Source organism: Dipodomys spectabilis, unplaced genomic scaffold (genome assembly GCF_019054845.1).
Source record: "Dipodomys spectabilis isolate Male_0828 unplaced genomic scaffold, ASM1905484v1 ptg000004l, whole genome shotgun sequence".
In the NCBI taxonomy this organism is placed as follows: domain Eukaryota; kingdom Metazoa; phylum Chordata; class Mammalia; order Rodentia; family Heteromyidae; genus Dipodomys; species Dipodomys spectabilis.
The window spans coordinates 9,234,404-9,255,175 of NW_024870681.1; the positions used below are offsets into that span (position 1 = coordinate 9,234,404).

Here is a 20,772-nt window from a genome sequence, read left to right on the forward strand (position 1 = left end):
TTGGACCCCAGACCTGATTACTTGAAATCAACTGTCCTAGAAACACCAGCCTTTGTCATGCTTGATGCTGAGAGGGATATCATTGCTTAAAGGCTTTCCTTTCAAACAGTAGATAGGCTGCTAAGGCTACAGTATGTCCTGCAGTGTTTCTGAGTGGCTATAGGACCCTACACCATGGTGCTCTGCTGACTATCTCTTCAACTGAGTGTCCTGAAAGAAATATCTGCTGCAGAAAGATTTTTTGATTCTTGCTTCCCACTTGGAGGAGTAGAAATCAGGATTGGGCTGGGCTCAAGCAGAGAAATAAACACCTTGCTGGGTACCTGTGGCTCATACCTGTAATCCCAGCAACTCAGGAAGCTGAAATCTGAGGATCACAGTTTGAGGCCACCATCCTGGGCAGGAAAAGTCCATGAGACTCTTTCTTTCTTTCTTTCTTTCTTTCTTTCTTCCTTCCTTCCTTCCTTCCTTCCTTCCTTCCTTCCTTCCTTCCTTCCTTCCTTCCTTCCTTTTGTTGTTGGTCATGGGGCTTGAACTCTGGGCCTGGGTGCTGTCCCTGTGCTCTTCAGCTCAAGGCAAGCACTCTACCACTTGAGCCACAGTGCCACTTCAGTTTTCTTGTGGTTTATTGGAGATAAGCGTCTCATGGACTTTCCTGCCCCAGCTAGCTTTAAACCCTGATCCTGGGATCCCAGCCTCCTGAGTAGCTGAGATTACAGATGTGAGCCACTGGCACTCAGCTCCATGAGCCTATTCTCTCAACCAAAAAGCCAAAAGTGGAACTGTGTCTAAAGAGATAGACTACTAGCCTTGAGAGAGAAAAAAATTTAAGTTCAGAGACAGAGTCCAGGCCCTGTATTTAAGCCTAAGAACTAATACAAAAGAAGAAAAGGAAGAGGTGGAGGAGAAGGAGGAGGAGGAGGAAGAAGAAGAAGAAGAAGAGGAGGAGGAGGGGGAAAAGAGGAGGAGGAAGAAGAAGAGGAGGAGGAGGAAGAGGAGGAGGAGGAGGAGGAGGGAAAGAAAGAAGGGAAAGAAAGAAAGAGCGAGCCTGAGGGATCCAGTCTGGGGAATACCAGTGTCTGGCCAGCCTGTAAAGCTCTCTTGTTCTGTGCAGCATTTGTGAAGCTGTTTTGAATGTACAGCCAGCCAGTTGAACAGTTGAAATCCACTGTACTGGGACTTACAGTGATGATGGATCTCTTAGGCTCACGGCAGACAGCAGGGTCCTGCTTAGTGCCCCTGTGATATGTGAAGGGCTTAGACATTCCTTGACAATCTTGAACTGGTGTCTCCTTGGAAGCTGTGTCCTGCTTATCCAAAGGATGGGGGAGGGAGTTAGATACAAAGGGAACAAAGGAGCCAAGTAAAATGACTGTTTAAATTATTATTATTTTAGTGGCACTGGGTTTGAACTCAAGGCCTCTCACTTGCTAAGCAGGCACTCTACTACTTGTGACACACCCTCAGACCCAGAGTTGTTCTAATCCTTTCTGATCTGATGTATGGAATTTGTACAGAGGTAGAATTGTTTCAGCCATTTTTCACACGCAAGTTGGTGCACATTCCTGATACACTTTTAAAAAGAAATATGTCATATATACACAGGGATGAGTCAATATTGCGTGCAGCCAGCCACGGCTACTAGGAGAAGAGTCAAACCTGGGCCATTTGCTGCAGACTCATTGTCCCCAGCTCAGTCAAAGCCAGGTGTAGCAGCTCAGCAAGGCCAGGCCCTCCTTCTCTTGCTTCCTATGGCTGACTTGGATGGACAAATCTTCTATTTTAGAAGGAAAAAACTGTTCTGTTTAGAGATTCATCTGCTTCTTTACAATTTCAGTTCAAAACTGGGCACTGGTGGCTTACATCTGTAATCCTAACTAGTCATGAGGCTACAATCTAAAGATCACCATTCAAAGCCCACCCTGGCAGCAAAGTCTGAGAGACTCTTATCTCCAGTTAACTAAAAAGCCAGAAGTAGAGCTGTGGTTCAAAGTGGTAGACCACTAGCCTTGAGCAAAAGAGCTCAAGGACAATGCCCATACCCTGAGTTCAAGCCCCAGTACTGGCACGCACACACACACACACACACACACACACACACACACACACACACAATTTTAGTTTGATTACATGGCCTTTAGCATGAGTGGCTCCATTTTTTTATTTGGTCTGGACTTTGGGGGTCTAGTGCAGACATAGTCCAAAACAATAGCCTCCCATAGATTTTGTCTAATATACTTTTTTTTTTTCACCAGTCCTGGGGTTTGAACTCGGGGCCTGGGCACTGTCCCTGAGCTTCTTTTGCTCAAGGCTAGCACTCTACCACTTGAGCCACAGTGACACCTCCAGCTTTTTCTTTGTATATAGGTATTGAGGAATGGAACTCAGGGCTTCATGCATGCTAGGCAAGCGCTCTACCACTAAGCTACATTCCCAGCCCTCATATACTCTCATATCATCAACTCTAAGAGGCAAATACTCATTTTCCTCTTTCACAGGTGTATGATTCTCCAAGGGCTTTCTAACAGATTACTATAAAGCTGGTGACTTGAAACAAATGTATTCTCTTATATTTCTAGAGGTCAGATGTTCAAAATCAAGATGTCAATAGGATCACATTCCCTCCAAAACCTCTAGGGAGAACATTCTCTTTCCACTTCTAACTTCCTTGGCTACTGGCATCTCTGAGCTTGTGAGACATAACTCAAATATTGATCTTCATCTCCACATGGCCAATTCCCCCATGTTTATTCCCTTTCTCTTAGAAGGATGGCAGTCATACCCTAAATCCAGAGTGATCTCATTTTATGATCCTTGATTACCTCTGCCAAGAAAGACTCTATTCCCAAATAAAGACACATCTGGAGTCGGCAGCAGGACATATCTGTTAAGGGGACACCACTCAACCACCATAGTGAGTAAGGAAAGGAGCATCCAAAGAAGGGAAGTGACTTCCCCTAGATCATACAGTGAGAAAGTAACAGGAATTGGCATTTGAACCCAGGTCTCCTGCTTATCATATGCCTTTAATTAGGTAAGAACAAGACTTTTATAATATTACTGCTTGATTATATTATCTGGTTTGTAGAAAATGAAATTTGGTAGCTTTTACCCTAGGATACCTCGAACATCATTTCACCGTTACTCTGTTAGTGTATTATTGTCAATTACATTGAGACCATTAGTGCCAATGTGAACCCCATAAAGGGAATCATTCATTTATATTCCACATAGCGAGACCGAGAGGGGATTAGGAGCCAGAAAAATTACGAGAACCCCAGTTATTGCCTAGACGTTGTTAACCTATGCCGTTCCTAATGTGTGTGTGCTATGCTTTTGTCTGACTGGCAGCACAGTAGGTGTGCTTACACATCACCAGACATGCACACGACATACAGCACTGTGATATTATGATGACTGTGGCTTCACAGCACTAGGTGGTAGGAATTTCCAGCTCTTATAATCTAGGGACCACATCCCACATATTGCATCATGCAGTTATTCGGAGGACTAACACGTAAGATGGTAGACCATAAGATTATAGGATTGTAATTATTCTTTGAAAAATTGAGAGGGAAAGATGGCATCCTCATAGTCTCTCCCCTTATGTCCCCTCCTACAATCTGTTTGTTTTTTATGCTTGAACTCAGAGCCTGGGCACTGTCCCTGAGCTTTTGTGCTCAAATCTAGTATTCTACCACTTGAGCTACAGCTCCACTTCCAGCTCTGTGGTGGTTATTTGGAGATGAGACTTTTCCCTGCCCAGGCTGCCTTCAAACCACAATCCTCAGATCTCAGCCTCCTGAGTAGCCAGGATTACAGATGGTCACTGGTGCCCAGCTAGTGAGACAATCTGTTGGCTCTGACATTATGTACATTGACATAATGAAATATGCTGTGGGCACACCTGAAGACCAAATATATTAATCAAGTTTCTCCAGAGAAACAGAGTCAATAGGAGACCAGATAAGTAGGCAGACAGACAGAGACTTATTGTGGGAATTGATTCACATGATAATTGAAGCTGAGAAGTCTCACTCTTACCCAGTGTCTGCAAGCTGGAAAACCAGGAACAGCAGTGATGTGGTTCAGGTAGAGACCTGTTGACCAGAATCTCTGGTTGAGTAAGTCCTGGTCCAAGTCCAAAGTCTATTATGTGTCACTTCACACATAGGTCTCAGCCTGAGAACCAGGCTGAGTCTAGAGACCTGAAGACAAGGAGCACCCATTTCCAAGGGCAGGAAAAGATAATGGCCCAGCTCAGACAGAATAAAATTTCCCTTCCACCCCAATTTTGTTATATTCAGCCCACATAAAATTGACTGTTGTTCCAGATGAAGTTAATAGTCTCAGCCTGTGTCACATGGACCAGTTTGCAGGGTGGGGACAGCAGTATTCATCCCAGCTCCAGTCTTCAGTGCTGTCGGGCCAGTACTTTGCTGATCCAGGTAGAGAGTCTCGCAATGTTTGCCTAGGCTATGCCTAGGATCATGACTTAGTTGTCATAGACATGATTATTACAATGATCCCTCACCTAGAAGGGCTTTGCAAAAAGGCATTGCTTAATACAGAGTTTGTTTTTAGTATCTGTCGTCCCTGGTGGCTAGAAATCTGATCAACAGGCTTGCACCAAGTCCAAACCCTGGCTGAATCTAATTGACACCACGTGGAGGCTGAACCACAGCTTCCTGAATAGCCAGGGTATGTGATTAGACACTATCAGTGAAAGGGAGCATCCTGCTTACTTGCTCTTCCTATACCCCTGCTCTTCAGGGCCCCTCAGACAATGGCACACAAAGGCAGAGCACATGCATGCCCGCACACCTCCTAGGGAGCTGCCAGCCTTCTGGCTATCACAGCAGGCCTGTGATGGGTTTGTGAAATCCGACCCATTTCTTCTCTGGGGAGAGTATCAGCTAGCTAGATATACAAGTGACTCAGGAAGTCACTTGTGTACCAACTCTCTGTGCCGTCCCAAGACTATTTTGTTCTGTCCAATGCCCAGAAATTTCCAAATCTAAAACAAGTGCACAAAAGGAGGTAAAGTGAGATTGTGACATTGTTTTCTTCTTGTTTACCATCTTCTTCCTTTCTCTTATTTGATTTTAATTCCATTTTCTGCCAATCTTAGCCCCGGATGTTCCGGCACTGGCTCTTTATCCAGACACTGTGGAGTCCACAGTGACTGTCACATTTCTCAGGTGATCAGGATCAATCAGTGATGATGGACAGAGTCCCATGCTGATTTCCCTCTTGGCGGAAGTTATGTTCTTGAGACAAAACCAGATGGTGTGTGCTGTATAAGGCAACCAGAGGGAAGCAGAGCTAAGGGCCCAGTGGTAGAGCCTTGAGCAAAAAGCCAGGCAAGAACACAAGGCCTTGAATTCAAACCCCAGGAGTGGCACACATGTGCATGCACATGTACATGCATACACACACATATACACATACACACACACAAGGAAACTAGAGAATATCATCAGAGGAATGATCTATGGGATTAGCTTGCATTTACAGAGGGGCTTCAGAAGCATCCCTAAACACCCTGAAATTGCTTGCATAATTTTGTTCATGTAATAACACACTTTTTAAAAAATCTTTTTGTAGCACTAGGGATTGAACCCAGCACCTCACACATGCTAGCCAAGAGCTGTACCACTGAGCCACACCCCCTGTCCCTTACAAGCACACATTTTCATGAATATCTTCATAGTTTTCACCAAATTTACTCCAACAGGTAAATAAATGTGTGTAACTGTCAGAGTTTTGACAGAAGATTTGTTATAAATCTTCGGTTGTTGCTCAGAATTTCATTAGGCAGGTCAGACTTGAACTCAGTCTTGGAAAATGGAGTTCAGAGAGTAGCTGGGTGGGAGGCAGGCCTTAAGGGAATTCCCAAGAGGAATTGTGGGAAGATCCTTGTATTTAGATCTGATAGACTTTCTTCTCTCAAATTTGGACAGGAAAAATTCTGTGAGACAGTGGCGATCTCTACTTCCCAGTGTTCTGTAAAAGACCATGAGCTCACAGGGCACTGGTGGTTCATGCCTATAATCCTAGCTACTTAGGAGGCTGAGATCTGAGGATCATGGTTCAAGGTTAGCCCAGGCAGGAAACTCCGTGAGACTCTTATCTCCAATTAACCACCAGAAAACTGGAAGTGGTATTGTGGCTCAAGTGGTAGAGCACTTACCTTGAACTAAAGAGCTCAGGGACAGTGCCCAGGCCCAGAGTTCAAAACCTATGACCAACAACAACAACAAAAAAAGACCATGAGCTACTTCCTGTCTCTGCCCTCACCTCTACCTCCACCTAGCACATTGCATTTCCTCTCCCTTTCTCTCTCTCTCTCTCTCTCTCTCTCTCTCTCACACACACACACACACACACACACACATACACACACACACACACACACAGTTTCTCCATACCTTAGTACAATGCTTGGTACTTGACTCGTATCAAAGTGGACACTGATCAGTATTTGTTGAATGTGTAAGTTAACCGAAATACTAAGCGTGAGAGGAGTTTTGTAAGTAGCAGAGTATTTATTGCTTCCAGAAAAATCTTTGTGTCCTGTGCTTTGCCAATAGCCTGTATTGGATGAGCACCTTCTGCCTCCTGAAACAAGCCTTCCTTGTCGAGGAGCACACGGGGCCCCTATCTGAGGGAGTATCTCTGGGTTGACCAGATGTATGATAGCTGTGGCGTCATCACTGACAAGATGTGCTGTTTCCCAAGTGCCAGAAGTGACCTTGCCTTGCAAAGGCTTGGCCTCTTCACCTGGCGCCTGCCAATCCACACGCACACACAGCCTTGTTCCAGCTCCATGACGGGCAGGCTTCTGTAGTCAGTGCATTAGCCAAGGGATTGCCATGGGCAGGGGCATAGGCAGCAGGCTAGGACTCCTGAGTGGGACCTCTGCAGTTTCTCAGGACAGTAGAGATGATCACGTGACCCTTTGCCGAGGTGCCCAGCTTCTGAAATGGGATGCCATGATGCTGCCAGGGACTTGGCTGGGTAAGAGTAAGAAAGTTTTTTTAAGGCATTATTGAAAGTGACAGGAGTTCAAAAGTACATCAGGAAAGAGACAGTTTCTGTGCGGAACAGCTTTCCACAGCAGGTACTGCCAACGGGGATAGTGCAGGAACTGACAAATGAGCCTCAAGCCAAGGATAAGGAGCCATGTTCCAGATCTGTCACTTACACAGTTTGAACCTGTCACTTAATTGTTCTGAGTTTCTAGTTCCTCCTCTGCGCATTGAAGCTGTACCTTAATTGTCAAATTTACAGTGCTGCCTCAAGTAGGAAAAAGCATACGTACTTATTGTTTTATGGGACTGGGGATCAAACCCCGGATTCACATTTGATAGATAAGAACTCTATCACCAAACCACACCCCAGCCTACCATACTGTTACATTATACTTGAGCATTCCCATTATGAACAGAACACTAAACCAGTGCAGTCACAGTGGCATTGTTTTTTCAGTTTTCAGAAATCAGACACTCAGGCCTAGAGTTATGCAGCTAATATGAGGTAACCTTTATATAATAAACCAGGTCTAGTGCCATTCTCCACTATTACTCTAATTCCAGTTCTTTTCTGCTACGTACCATGGTTTTGTCTCTTAAAATATTCCACAGTAGCTGGATGTGGTGGCGCACACCTACAATCCCATACCCTGGGAGGTGAACATAGGAGGATAGTTTCAGGCCAGCCTGGCTATCCAGTGAGACCGGTCTCAAAAATCAAAACAGAGTGGGACTCCCCTGGCCTTTGACCTGACCTTTCTCACCCAAACTCTTCTTCCCACAACTTTTTCCTGATGTTTTTGCTTTTGTCCTGCTGATCCTCTTAATGTTTCTTGTTCCTCCTCTCCTGCTAGCTTCCCCGGGCCTGACCTCCAGGCCCAGCTTGCAGCAAGACTGAGCGAGCTCCTTTTAGAGGCAGGTACTCTGCGTGGGGGATGTGAGAGTGTTCACTCACTCCCCAGGCGCCCAGACTCTCACCCTCCTAGGATTGTATGGAAACGGCCTGGATTGCGGGTACAGAGAGGAGGGAAGAAAGAGATAGACGGACTTGTCTAACATCACTTAGTGAATAGGCACTAAACCAAAAGCTTAGTTCCTGTCCTGGATCTGGATGTCTTTGGGGGAGCTGAGCTCCTGGGAGTCATTGCTAATGTGGACTGTGTTGTCTCTGGCTTAGTGCAAGCCCTGGAGGGTCCCTGACTGACACTCAGCACCCCACCCTGACTTCCTAGCACCTAGCGCCCCAGACCTATATCGTGACCCTACCTGATAGGAGAGAAGAGGAGAGGAGGCAGGACAGATTCCCCTTTTAGAGGCCCCCTAGACAAGCTGGTCCCAAAGGTGGCCCACTCCCAAGGTGGCCTCTTCTTGGGGCAGGGGGAGGGAGGCACATTGGTACACGCTGGCCTTGCAGTGCCAGGAATTGACTCTACAATTAGGTAAAAAATAAATCAAAGCCAAAGTTGCCTGATGAAATTCAGGAGCCAACAGTGACCCTTGCCACACATATAAATCCCAGCAGGCTGGCCACGGGCCTTTGTCTGGTCAGGAGAGTTCAGGATTATCTGGCCCACTTTGCTGATGGATGGAGGCACCAGCTCTCGGAGTGTTTACCAGCGGTTATCACCTCCGTGCTTGGGCCATTATCAGAGGCAAGGCCGCCTGCCGGGGGCTGGGGCTCGCACCCTCTCTATTACCACCTGTCATTGGCAGAGAGTGTGTGGTGACACTGCCCAGTCCTGCCCGCTGGGAGAAGATAGTTTCTGACGGCTGATCAAAGAGGAGAAGCAGGGCCTGATAAAGAGTGTGTGTTGCATGTACTTTTAACTTTGGGAAACATTGGCATTTGCATTTTTTCCTCATCTTCCTGGTGCTGGCAGGAACCAAGCCCAATAAATGTAGTGGATTCAGTTACCTAATCGCTGGGGACATGGTATGTGCTTAAAGCAACAGGGCATGACTATAATCTCCTTCCAAGAGAGAGGGGATAAAATAAGCTTTCACAGTAGACTTGCCATAGAATAAAGCCGAATCATTTAAATGTGGACTTTGAAGTGATCTTGCATGTAAAATCTAATCTTGGCACTTAGCAGGACATGGTGTACTTTTTTGAATCGGGGAGCAGCTTTAGATTAAGGAAGAATCCTTACTGGAGATGCTATCACTCAGATGTATCGCTAGAGTTCCTGAAATTGTACCCCAGTCATGGTCATGTCTCTAGGAAGTTGGGGGGACCAGGAACTATGGGACAGAATGAGTTCCCCCAGCTGAGTTCCTATACTACATCTGCTATTTATTCCCAAACCATAATGTGTCCCAACCTCAACTGTAAAAGAGATGATGTAAAAATTAAAAGACACAATGGTTTAGAAAAGCTTTGTGGTTTTGATTTTTAATTTAGACTATGTATCCCCTTCTTTAAATTAAGCTTTAGGTGGAGCCCCATTGTAATAAATAGGGAAGAGCAGAGATATTAGGGTTGAACTTATTCCCTTGTCTTGTCCGATTCTTTTTTTGTCAGTTGTGGGGCTTGAGCTTGGGGCTTGGACTCTGTCCTTGAGCTTTTTCAATCAAGGCTAGCACTGTACTGCTTTGAGCCACAGCTCTACTTCTGTTTTTCTGGTGATTAATTAGAAATGAGACTCACAGATGTTCCTGTCCTGGCTGGCTTTGAACCATGATCCTCTGTTCTCAGCCTCCTGAGTTAGCTAGAAGTTCAGATGTAAGCCACCAGTACCCAGAGGGCTCTGTTCCATTCTTGAAATGGTCCCTGGAGACTAGAGAAGCTCTGTCACTCCTGAGACTCTGGGTTTTTGTTGTGTTGTTTTGTTTGTCTTAGGCCAGTACCAGCGCTCGCGCTCATGGCCTGCCACTCTTCCTTGCCTTTTTCACTCACTGTTGGAATTCTGCCACTTGATCCATGTCTTCAGCCTGGCTCTTTTGCTGGTTAATTAGAAATAGAGCACCGGGTAACCAGGCTCACGCTTCTAATCCTACCTACTCAGGAGGCTGAGATGTGTGGATCACAGTTGGAAGCCAGCCCAAGCAGGAAAGTCTGTGAGACTCTTATCTCCAGTAAACTACTCAAAAAGCCATCAGTGGACCAGTGGCTTAAGTGGTAGAGCACAGCCTTAAGCAAAAAAAAAAAAGCTCAGGGACAGTGCTCAGTCCCGGAGCTCAAGCCCTAGAACTGGCACAAAAAGAGAGAGAAAAAGAAAGAAAAGAAAAGAAAGTCTTTTGAAATGTTTTGCCTGTGCAAACTTTGAACCATCATCCTTACATCTCAGCCTCCTGAGTAGATAGGACATAAGCCACCAGCACCAGGCACTCCTGAGACTCAGGTTTGAAACTTTGTCTCTGTGACATGGAGATCATTCTCAGAGGTCTTCACACATATATTGGCCTGTGCTGTTTTATTCTGTGCTGTGGGTCCCGGCTCCACAGTATCCACTCTTCTTCCATCCGGTGTAAGGTCTATAGAGGCCCCAAACAATGGGTTTGAGGGTGGGTAGGTGGGCAGAAAGGCCTGCCTCTGAAAGTCACCTGTCCCTGTGTGCCACAGGTACCTTTGACCGGAGCGTGACGCTGCTGGAGGTGTGCGGGAGCTGGCCGGAGGGCTTCGGGCTGCGGCACATGTCCTCCCTGGAGCACACGGAGGAGGGCCTCCGGGAGCGGCTTGCAGACGCCATGGCAGAGTCCCCCAGCCGGGATGTCGTAGGATCTGGAACAGGTAAAGGTGTCATCAGACTTCTTGCCTGACTTGGTTGTGATTGGCACCCATGGATGGTAAGCTGCTTTGGCAAGGGAGAAGGCGTGTATTCATATTTGCCATCTGGTTCTGCAGTCAGTGCTCTAGGGACTGTCATTTGTAGAAGCCTCTGGTGTTAGGAAATCCTGTGTCAAGGGAGTTTCCGGTGTACCCTCCCCCTCCTTCATGGAACTACAATGAGAAACACAGTGGTGCTGTAGAAGTTGCTCCAGATGGACACCTCCAAGGGAAGGGGAGGCTACAAATCTCCCAGCAGCACTTGGGCACTGAGGCCTAAGGCAGCGCGTTCACAGTCATGCTCAAGGCTTTGTAGACTGGCAGGTGGCAGAGACCTGCCAGTCTGAGAAGGAGCGAGCAAGAAGCAAGCAGGGCTGGCTCCAGCCCCCAGGCAGTTCCTTCCTTATGCTTCCTCTCACTCTGTGTTCTTGCTACTAAGAGAATCTAGCAGCTGGATCCCCGTAGCTTCTTGTACCTTTAGGGTAGATGAGGAGAGATCTGGACCTTAAGCTAGCATGCACAGGTACATGCACACACACACACACACAGAGACACATACACACATACAGAGTTCTTCCATCCAAGCAATATAATATAGGCTGCCTCTGCCTCTCTCTAATTCCACTGTTCGTGCTCTGGCCCTGCCTTTGTACCTGCCTGACAGCCTTTTCCTGGCTTGCTGAGACTACTGGGGATTTTTGATTGAATGGAGCAGATCCCTGCTAGATGCCTTCTCTCTCTTGCTTGCCTGAATCTATACTAGGCTGTGACTTTTTTGCTTAATCATTCCACCCAGCTCCACATGCTACCTGGGAAGACGATCCCAGGAAGGAGAAATGAGAGCCCTTGGCATGGGGGTCTAATCAGCAAGATGAAGTCAGAGCAGTTTTGGCTCAGCCTGGCGTGCCTGAGTTATCACTCCATCTCACTGTCCCACAGGTCCTCTAGGTCTTTAGATATTGGGGTCCACAATTGGGCTTTCCCTCTCTTCTTCTCCTTCCCCAGGCCAGTCCCTCCCTAGGAGGAAGAGATGTCTCACGTCTACAGTACCAACATAGTGGCCAGCCCCTGATGCCCATGTACTCATCAGCAAGTGAACAGACTGGGGGAGGTGGTTGCAAAGGGAGAGGAGCTTGGCTAAAGAGAGAGAAGCTCCTGCTGGGCCCACGGGGAGACCTATCTCTAAGAACCCGCATCTACCTTCATCTTCTCTGGAAAGAATAAAGGTGTGGGCCTCAGCAAGCTGCAGCGAGCCACGTCACATTCCCCACACACCAGGGGTCATAAAAGCAACAGACACATCATCATTGTCACACCCATTGTCAGCCCCATCATCACACCTCAGACTTGGGGATACTCGATCATCAGGCCACTGCTTTCTCACTTGCATATAGAGATGAGCACCTCTGCCCCTTCCTGGGCTGGAGTACAGCACAGGGGCTTTCCTTATTCTGAACTTGCCTGTGGGCCAGCCTTCTCTTTTGTCCAGCCATAGCCTGGAGTCTCTGGGCTCGCCCCCACCCCCACCCCCAGGAACCTCCTCCTCCTCCTCCTGCTTTACCTCATGTGTAGTTGCCTTGTCAGATGCCCTGGCATCATCCAGCAGGCAGATTGCAGGTGCACGTCGTCACAGGCAGCGAGCTTCAGTGTGGCAGAGACAGGAACCTGAGCAAAGCTGGCAGCAAGTCATCTGCCAGACATCTGAGGGACTCGAGAGGCTTTGAGACCTTCAAGCAGGTTTGTGAAATTAAAAAAAGAGAACAAAAAAAAAAGAATGAAAGAGGAAATTAAAACGGCATGACCCACAGGTCAGAAAATGGGAGACTCCCTTTTTCAGCAGAGGGTTTTCATTTTCTTCCTCAAACTGTCACCAAAAGAGATCCGGTTGTCTTTATTTGACCATATTAGAGGTGTACTTTATTTAGATGTCTACTTCTATTTGAAAAATGAGTAAATAAAGCAGGTGGAAGTTAATCAGTTTTCTTCTCCATTGTGTGATTCTTCTTCTTTTTAATGCCAGTACTAGGGCTTGAACTCAGGGCCCTCATGCTGTCCCCTAACTTTTTCACTCGGGGCTAATACTCTACCACCTGAGCCACAGCTTCACTTCCAGCTGGTGGTTAATTGGTGATAAGAATCTCATGGACTTTTCTGCCTCAGCTGGCTTTGAACCAAGATCCTCAAGCCCCATCCCGCTGTACAGCTAGGATTGTAGATGTGAATCACCAGAGCCGGGCTTGTGATTCATTTGTCATATTTTTCAACTAGAGATAAAGTATTAGCCCAGTAGCACAGCACAGCACAATAGTGCCAAGGACATCCCTGTTCAAAGATAGCTGAGTATTATAGGGAAAACTTCCAGTAAGCCAGTCTGCCAATAGCACTTCTGCCCGTCTCTTCCCACAGCCCTACTTCTCTTGGGGGCTCATAAGACAAACAGATGGGGTGGCACCAAATAATTGTTTCAGGTGGATACTCTGATGTTCCTGAGATAAGTCAGTTCCCTAATGTCTTCCTGGCAGATGTGTCATGTGACAGAGCAGCCAGGGCTGGGGTTTCCCTATCAAAATATGGCTGAAGCTCAGAGGCCCAGTCAGACCTTGCTCCCAGGATACCCTGTACAGGCTGGCTCACTACGAAGGAGTTGTAGATAATGCTGCAACCAGCTCTCCAGAGAGAAGCAAGAAAGCCCTGACTTGTGGATTTCAGTAGTGTAAAAACTCCTGTCATTGCCAATTTCAAGCTATCAACACAACAGACAGTTCCCCAAATTCCTAAAAACTGATAGTTGGCTGCCTCCAGCCCCTCACTGAACAAATAAGCTCTCCCCAGCAAAACCCATTTATATGAAGCAAGGATGATGAGGAGCTGCTGGTCAAAAGATAGACAACTTTGATTAGAAGAGTACGTTTCGGATCTTTTGTACAAATTGGTGACTGTAATTAGTAACAATGTACTTGAAAATGGCTGAGCAAACACATTTAAGTGTTCTCCCTACCAAAAAAAATAATAATAATAAGGTATGTAAAATATTGTGTACATTAACTCAATTTAGCCACTCCGCAATAAATGTTTCAGAACATGTTATACACAATAAATATAGAGAATTATTTGCTAACTGAAAATCTTTTTTTTTTTTAAATAGTTTGCAGGCCAGTAAAACCATCCAGGAACTGATTAGAAATGTAAAGTTACAGACAGGAACTGGTGGCTCATGCCTGTAATCCTAGCTACTCTGGAGGCTAGGCAAGAAAGTCTCTGAGACTCTTATCTCCAGTAAACCACCAGAAAACTAGAAGTGAAACTGTGGGTTAAAGAGATAGAGTGCTAGTCTAGAGCAAAAGAGCTCAGGGACAGTGTCCAGGCTCCAAGTTCAAACCCAACAACAGGACGGAAAGAGGGAAGGAAGAAGGAAGGAAGGAAGGAAGGAAAGGAAAGGAAAGAAGAAATGTAGAGTTGGTTGGAATTGTTGTTCAATGAATCTTATGTTCCATCTCCAGCCTAAAACAAAGGGGAAAAAGTACGGTCTTGGACCCCACCATCATCTTTCCACATCTGCATTTGATTTCTCTTTCTTCCAGTGCAGAGGATGGAACCCTTGCTAGGCAAACATGCTACCTCAGAGTTCTACCCCCAGCATCTACATTTTAATAAGACACCCCATGCATATTAAAGTTTAAGAAGATCTATTTTAAAACATGATTCACCTGTCACCAAGGTATTTATTAGTTCAGTCTTCTGTCGTGAGCACTAACCAATTGGTCTAATTAGTTTAAATCTGTGATTTGCAAGTCCAGCTCTAACATAACTGGCTGAATTGCTTTTTTTGCTAATGGTCCTGCCACGCCTCACCCCTCACTCTGCTTAGAGCTGGGTTGCTGAAGAAAATTCACCAACTGTTCTGATTGCCACATCTACAAATATGTGGTGGCCTTCAGCCGTGCTGGTTATTTCCTGGCAACCTCTCTTGCTCTTAGTTTGCAGCCATCTTTGCAGCAGTAGCCAGTGCCTGGAACAGAGTCCAGCAGGCAGGAGATGCACAGCAGCTGTTTATTGACTGATGTCATCTGATCTCTTACTGGGTACCAACTGGTTAGTGATATCCTTTGCTCTCTACTTGGGTGCCAACTATTCACTGACCAAGGTCTGTATGCCACCTGGGTGCCAGAGTTTTGCATAGCCCCACCTGTTGGGGCTGCTGAGGCTTCTGACCTATGTTCAAACTCTTGAGAACCCCCAGATCCCCAGATCTCTGGTCCACCAACAGTCTGCATTTTATTATTGATTGATTGATTGCCAGTCCTGGGGCTTGAACTCTGGACCTGGGCTCTGTCCCTGAGCTTTTTTTTGCTCAAGACTAGACTCTACCACTTGAGCCATAGTACCACTTCCAGCTATTCTGAGTAGTTACTGGAGGTAAGAGTATGATGGACTTTCCTGCCTGGACTGACTGAACCATGATCCTCAGATCTCAGCCTCCTGAATAGCTAGGACTATAGACATGAGCTACTGGAGCCAGGCAATGTATTTTATTCTTGATGTTTTTCTTTTTAATTTCCCTATTTGCTATTTAATATGATGTAAGTGCCCTGTCCCTCACCTTGAAGTTAGTCTCTTTCCTTCTGCAGAAATGCTGCTTCAATCTTCCCATTCTCTGCAAATCTCTTACCAAACTGTCTTGTCTCTCATTCCTCAAAGAGAAAGAAAGGGTGTGTGGCCTTTGAGAAGCATCTCCACTTGCCCGCCATCCAGATCCTCAGTGTCCCTCCCTGTGCCAACTGTCAGAAAAGGAGCAGCCCCTGCCCTGGCCCACCCCATCACAACTGACTTCCCAGTTATCTCCTGGACATTTGGGTCCCTCCACATGGGCCCCATACTTCCTGAAGCTCTCTCCCTAGGGCCTACTTCCCATTCTCCTGTGTTTTCCTCTGCCTCTGGCTCTCTCATTCTCTTCTCAGGGTTTTCTTACTCTGTTGTCCATAAGTGTATTCCTCAAGACCCTTCTCTTCTCCCTTGTACAAGGTCCCCTCTGCTTTCACACTTTAACTGCCCACATCACCTGATGACTTCCAAATAACTTGCAGGTTGGCATCTCTTCTTATCTCTAGAAACACCTATCCAGTTACCTACTGACACATACATATTTCCAAAAACTAAACTGCACTCCCCTAACCCTTTCTTTGTTATGGGTTCTCCCATTGGGTGTGAACAACCGCATTCAGGACCAGCCATGACCCTCTGTCCAGAGTCCACCCTTGCTGCCTTGTGCCAGCCACCTCCAGCCAAGCTGAAACCCCTGGTCCTAAGCACACGGCCACACAGTGTGCACATAGGCCTCTCTGCACATACTTTCCTTTTGCCTAGAAGTCTGTTTCCCAAAGCCCCCTGCCCTCCCTGTCATCCCCCTCAGAATAACTCAACTAATTCCTGCTTAGCAGACATTCCTTTCAATATTGCCTTTGCAAGAAAAATAGCATTTCTCAAATAAAACCTTGACTTCTTCCAATTGTTTTATGTCTAGGTAAAGATATAACAATACCAAAATAAAAGGTTTCTAAAGAAACACCTGGAAAAGTACATTTTCTCTATAAAATATGTTTTTCCCTATAAACGTTCATTCTTTCAGTCACTAGTTGAACCTTGTCTTTCTTTTTGCCTTTTCCCATATATCAAATCAAATCAAATCAAAAGCCCAGGCCGAGGCCTCATGCACAGTCCTGATCTCCGGGCTAATGTGCTGTGAGTAGGAAGCTGTAGGAAGCTTCCTACTGCTGCTGTCCATTCCTAAGAACTCACAAAGTCAGGTCTTGGGGTCAAGAGCAATTGACAGCTGGTGGTGGTGGCTCACTCCTGTAAACATAGCTACTCAGGAAGCTGAGATGTGAGGATTACGGTTCAAAGCTAGCACAGAGAGGAATGTCCAGGACACTCTTAGCTCCAGTTACCCACTCAAAAACTGGAAGTGGAGGCATGGCTCAAAGTGGTAGAGCACTAGCCTTGAGCAAAAGAGCTCAGGGACTGTTCCCAGGCCCTGAGTTCAAGCTCCACAACTGCCACCAGAAAAAGTGATTGTTGCTTTCTGGTGACTGTTGCTTCCTATAGTCCTGAGTTCACTGTTACTTTGTTTAAATCTTTTAACTATTCAAGGTAGGAGCATGCTTTTTTTTCTTTTTCTTCTTTTTTTAGTACTGAGATTTGAACTCAGGGCCTCACACTTGCTCAGTAGACACTCTACCAATGAACCTTGCCTCCAGCCCAAGAGGCTCTATCTCTAGAACAGTCTCTCTCCTAATCCAGTGATGCTATTCTTAGCAAGAACTAAACCCTGTGGTTGGTTCAATCTCTGCCTCTTACTTTCATAAATACATTTTGCTTTCTGGCTCAGTTTAACAGACACTCAAACCTTCACAACACAATCTTACAGGCAACATATATCAGTACTTTCTAGTTCATTTCACTTTTTAGTATGCTCTTGTCATAACACAGTAATTTGATTTTATAATATTTGATGAATTGTGATCTGCAAGTTTGAAAACCATGCTCTAGCTTGTTCTGATAAATCCTCTGAATTTCCCTGTCAGTATATATTATTTATTCAGCAAAAAAATTAATTTCAAGTAACTTTTATTTATTAAAAAGACTATGGGGTTTTTTCCTTCTTAACATGAAAATCACATTCTAAACATCACAGTTTTTAAATCATTACAATAAGTTAATTAAAAATAACCAAGCCGTTGATTGGCTATGCTTTATAAAAGATAATGTAAAAATGTTTGTGTGTGTGTGTATGTGTGTTCATGCATGCGTACATTACTAATACCCTTTATTTCATGGCTCCAGAGAGTAAAATCTCAACAACTAATGGGAACTCTGGGGATAACTTGATCAAATGTGTACCCCGATCCAGATAACTGAGTGTATTGGACCTGTTGTTCGACCTGTAAGATTAGCAATGCTGATAGATCTTGGAACTCCTTTCTTTCCTACTGCTGAGGGCTGGGAACCTTTTCTTGCATTTCTATTAACCCTTTCCCATTGCAAGGTACCACCTCATCAGGTGACAATAATTACAACCACAAGAGCAGTGAACTCATTCTCAGATCTTTTAGATACTCCTACTTGTTGGCTAGCCCCCTATTCAAACAGGCAATTGAATTGTCAGTGTTCTCCGTAGAAGCTAGTTGACCACATTGGACTTGGCAGACATTTCAGAAGATCTGTCCATGTTAGAATTTTCCCCACACCAGGCACTGTAATCCTAGCTACTCAGGAGGCTGAGATGTGAGGATTGTGGTTTAAAGCCAGCCCTGGCAGGAAAGTCCATGAGACTCTTACCTCCAATTAACCACCAGAAAACTGAAGTGGTGGTACTGTGGCTTTAAGTGATAGAGCCCTAACCTTGAGCAAAAGGAGCTTAGGGACAGTGCCCAGAGCCTGACTTCAAGCCCCACCACTGACTAAAAGGGGGAAAAAAAAAGAAAGAATTTTCTCCATCCTTCAGATGAAAAACATGCAAGTCACAGATGACCCTGGCATTCAGGTTTTTTGTTTTGTTGTTTTATGAGACCTTAGCTGTAGGAGCGGTAGTAGCTTGTGTGGGCCCCTCGAGTCTCTTTCCCAGGGATGAACTTTTCTAACTAAAGGGCAGGCCCCTCACTGATCCTGGGACAGCTATCCCGTTCCTACATTAAGGTAATCAGGCTTCCTGTGGGTTGAAATGCTGCTTTCACGGGCTAGTGTGGGTCACAACCTTGGGGTCCTACTTTTTGCCCCACTGCCACGAAGCTGCTCTGATCTTTCTAATGGAATCCTTGCTCTCCTCTTAGTTGAAGTGGTGTTTACCCCAGATTTCCTGGAAAAGGCCTCTTGAGAGTAAGAATATCTGTCCTCTTCACGATATATGAGTATCTTTATTTTTCCTGGTCTTACCTTCCCATCTTCTTGAAATAGGAGAGGCTGATCCATTTGACCAGCTGTTCTCACTTTCCTAAGCCATAGCTCAGTCTGGCTCTCTTATCCAGGACTCTAGGATTTTCCAGCTAATGTCCCTGATGGACTCCTGCTCTTAACTGGCCCCTCACTCCTTTGTACCAAGCTACTTGGCCAACACTGTTCTTTCAGGGAAATTTAGTCAGGCAGCTGGGAAGTTTCCTCTGCTCTATCTAAATGGGCCCTAGAGAGAATAACTTAAGGGAGGAAGGATTTTCTTTCAGAGGTTTTAGTCCACAGCTGATTCATCCCATGGATGCCTAGACATCTGGTGGCAGGAGCTTCTTTACCTCATGGGAGACAGGAAGCAGAGAGAAAGCAAGGGAAGAGAGAGAAGGAGAGGGCAGGGGAAACAAAAGGGAAAGGAGAAGAGAAGAAAGAAAGGGAGAGGTTAGAAGGAGAGAAGAGGAAGGCCAGAACAACATATGCCCTTCAGAGAGACACCCCCAGTGACCCATTTCCTGCAACTAAGCCCCACTTCCCAAAATTTCCACTAGCTTCCAAAATAGCACTGTCAGCTGGAACCAAGCTTTCAGTACATGCATCCTGTACATGAGTTCTCAGCTTATGAATTCAGGGTGGGGGGTGGGGAGGGAGCATTTCATACTGAAGCCATAAGAGATTGCAAAGACAAACCTGTGAACTTTCAACAATTGATGCCTAATTGCTGAGGTTGGAGGAGGGCATACACCCCTAAAGGCAGGGAGCCCAGACCCAGCAGCAGGTGGAAGGTCCTTCCCAGTGGGGGAGGGACAGCTGCCATGAGACTGTGGGATAGGAAGGCTGCAGCAGGGCCTGGCATTGTGGGTGTTGCTATTTGTGTCTCAGGTCAGTTGTCAGATTGCCTATTCCTAGCTATTTTCCATTGGGAGGAAAGGCCAAATCTGAGAGCCCTCTCAGTTCCCAACACCAGCCGCTGCCACTGGGAAGAATGTTTGTGTTTCCTTTCTGGTGTGATTTGGAAGTTGTCATCAAGATATGAAGGAAGCTTGTGACCTAGGCCTTTCCCTCCAGGGGTTCAGTTTCCCTCTCTCTTAGACAGTGGGAAAGAACAGTAAATGGGGCCAATGTTTACCTTCTCCCTGCGAAGTGCTGGCCTCTGGCCTGCTGCTTCTGGATTCTTTCTTGAAATGGTAGCAGTGGCCACCCAGGGGGCTTCTGTACTTGAGACTACACACCACGTGATGGTCTCGAATCATCATACGACTGCCAGGTAGTTAGAGATTCCTCGCTCCAGCTTCAAAGACTCAACATGAGATTAAAAATAGAAAATAAATAGGAGATTAGATAAAACCTCAGAAGAACGTCCAGTTCTAAACATCCTGGTAATGATACCTGGTCAGAAGGTGACCTGTCCTTTAGTCAAAAGAAAAAGAGTAGGGTCGAAGGCATAGCTCAAGTGGTCGAATACCTGTCTACTAATCACAAATCCCTCAGTTCAAGCCCAATACTTTCAAAAGGAAGAGGTGAAGTCCCCAGAAAAGGAAGAGAAGGCCCACTTTTAGAGTTGTGTGTGTGTGTGTGTGTGTGTGTGTGTGTGTGTGTGTGTGTGTGTTGGTCCTGGGGCTTGAACTCAGTGTCTGGGTACTGTCCCTGAGGTTTTTTTACTCAATGCTAGTGCTCTACCACTTCCTGCTTTTTTCGTAGTTGATTGGAGATAAAAAGTCTTACAGACTGTCCTGTCTCAGCTGACTTAGAACCACAATCCTTAGATCTCAGGCTCTTGGGTAGGATTACTCAAAGATTACAGGTGTGAGCCACTGATAGCTGGCCTCACTTTTAATCCCTTGACTCGAAAAAGTGTCCAGTACCACCACATGCCCACCCAGCCTCCTTGCTGGGATATTCTAAGTCTTTTTCTGGCCTTCCCCACCCTTCTCTCCAACCTAATTCCTTTCCCCCATCCGGACTACCCCCTTCAGGTTTGCCACAACCTCATACAAACATAGGACACCCCCCCCCCAGCACTGTTGCTGCTCCCTA

General features: G+C 46.0%; 1 protein-coding gene across 6 annotated transcripts in view; it reads left to right on the forward strand.

Annotated features, from left to right (window-relative positions):
• Bcas3 (BCAS3 microtubule associated cell migration factor) overlaps window positions 1-20,772 on the forward strand; it is a 526,670-nt gene that overhangs the window by 490,285 nt on the left and 15,613 nt on the right. For all 6 annotated transcript variants that reach the window (XM_042692171.1, XM_042692205.1, XM_042692180.1 and 3 more), the window contains exon 23: window positions 10,597-10,764. In XM_042692171.1, coding sequence (XP_042548105.1) covers window positions 10,597-10,764 — 168 coding nt within the window. The remainder of the gene's footprint in view (window positions 1-10,596; window positions 10,765-20,772) is intronic.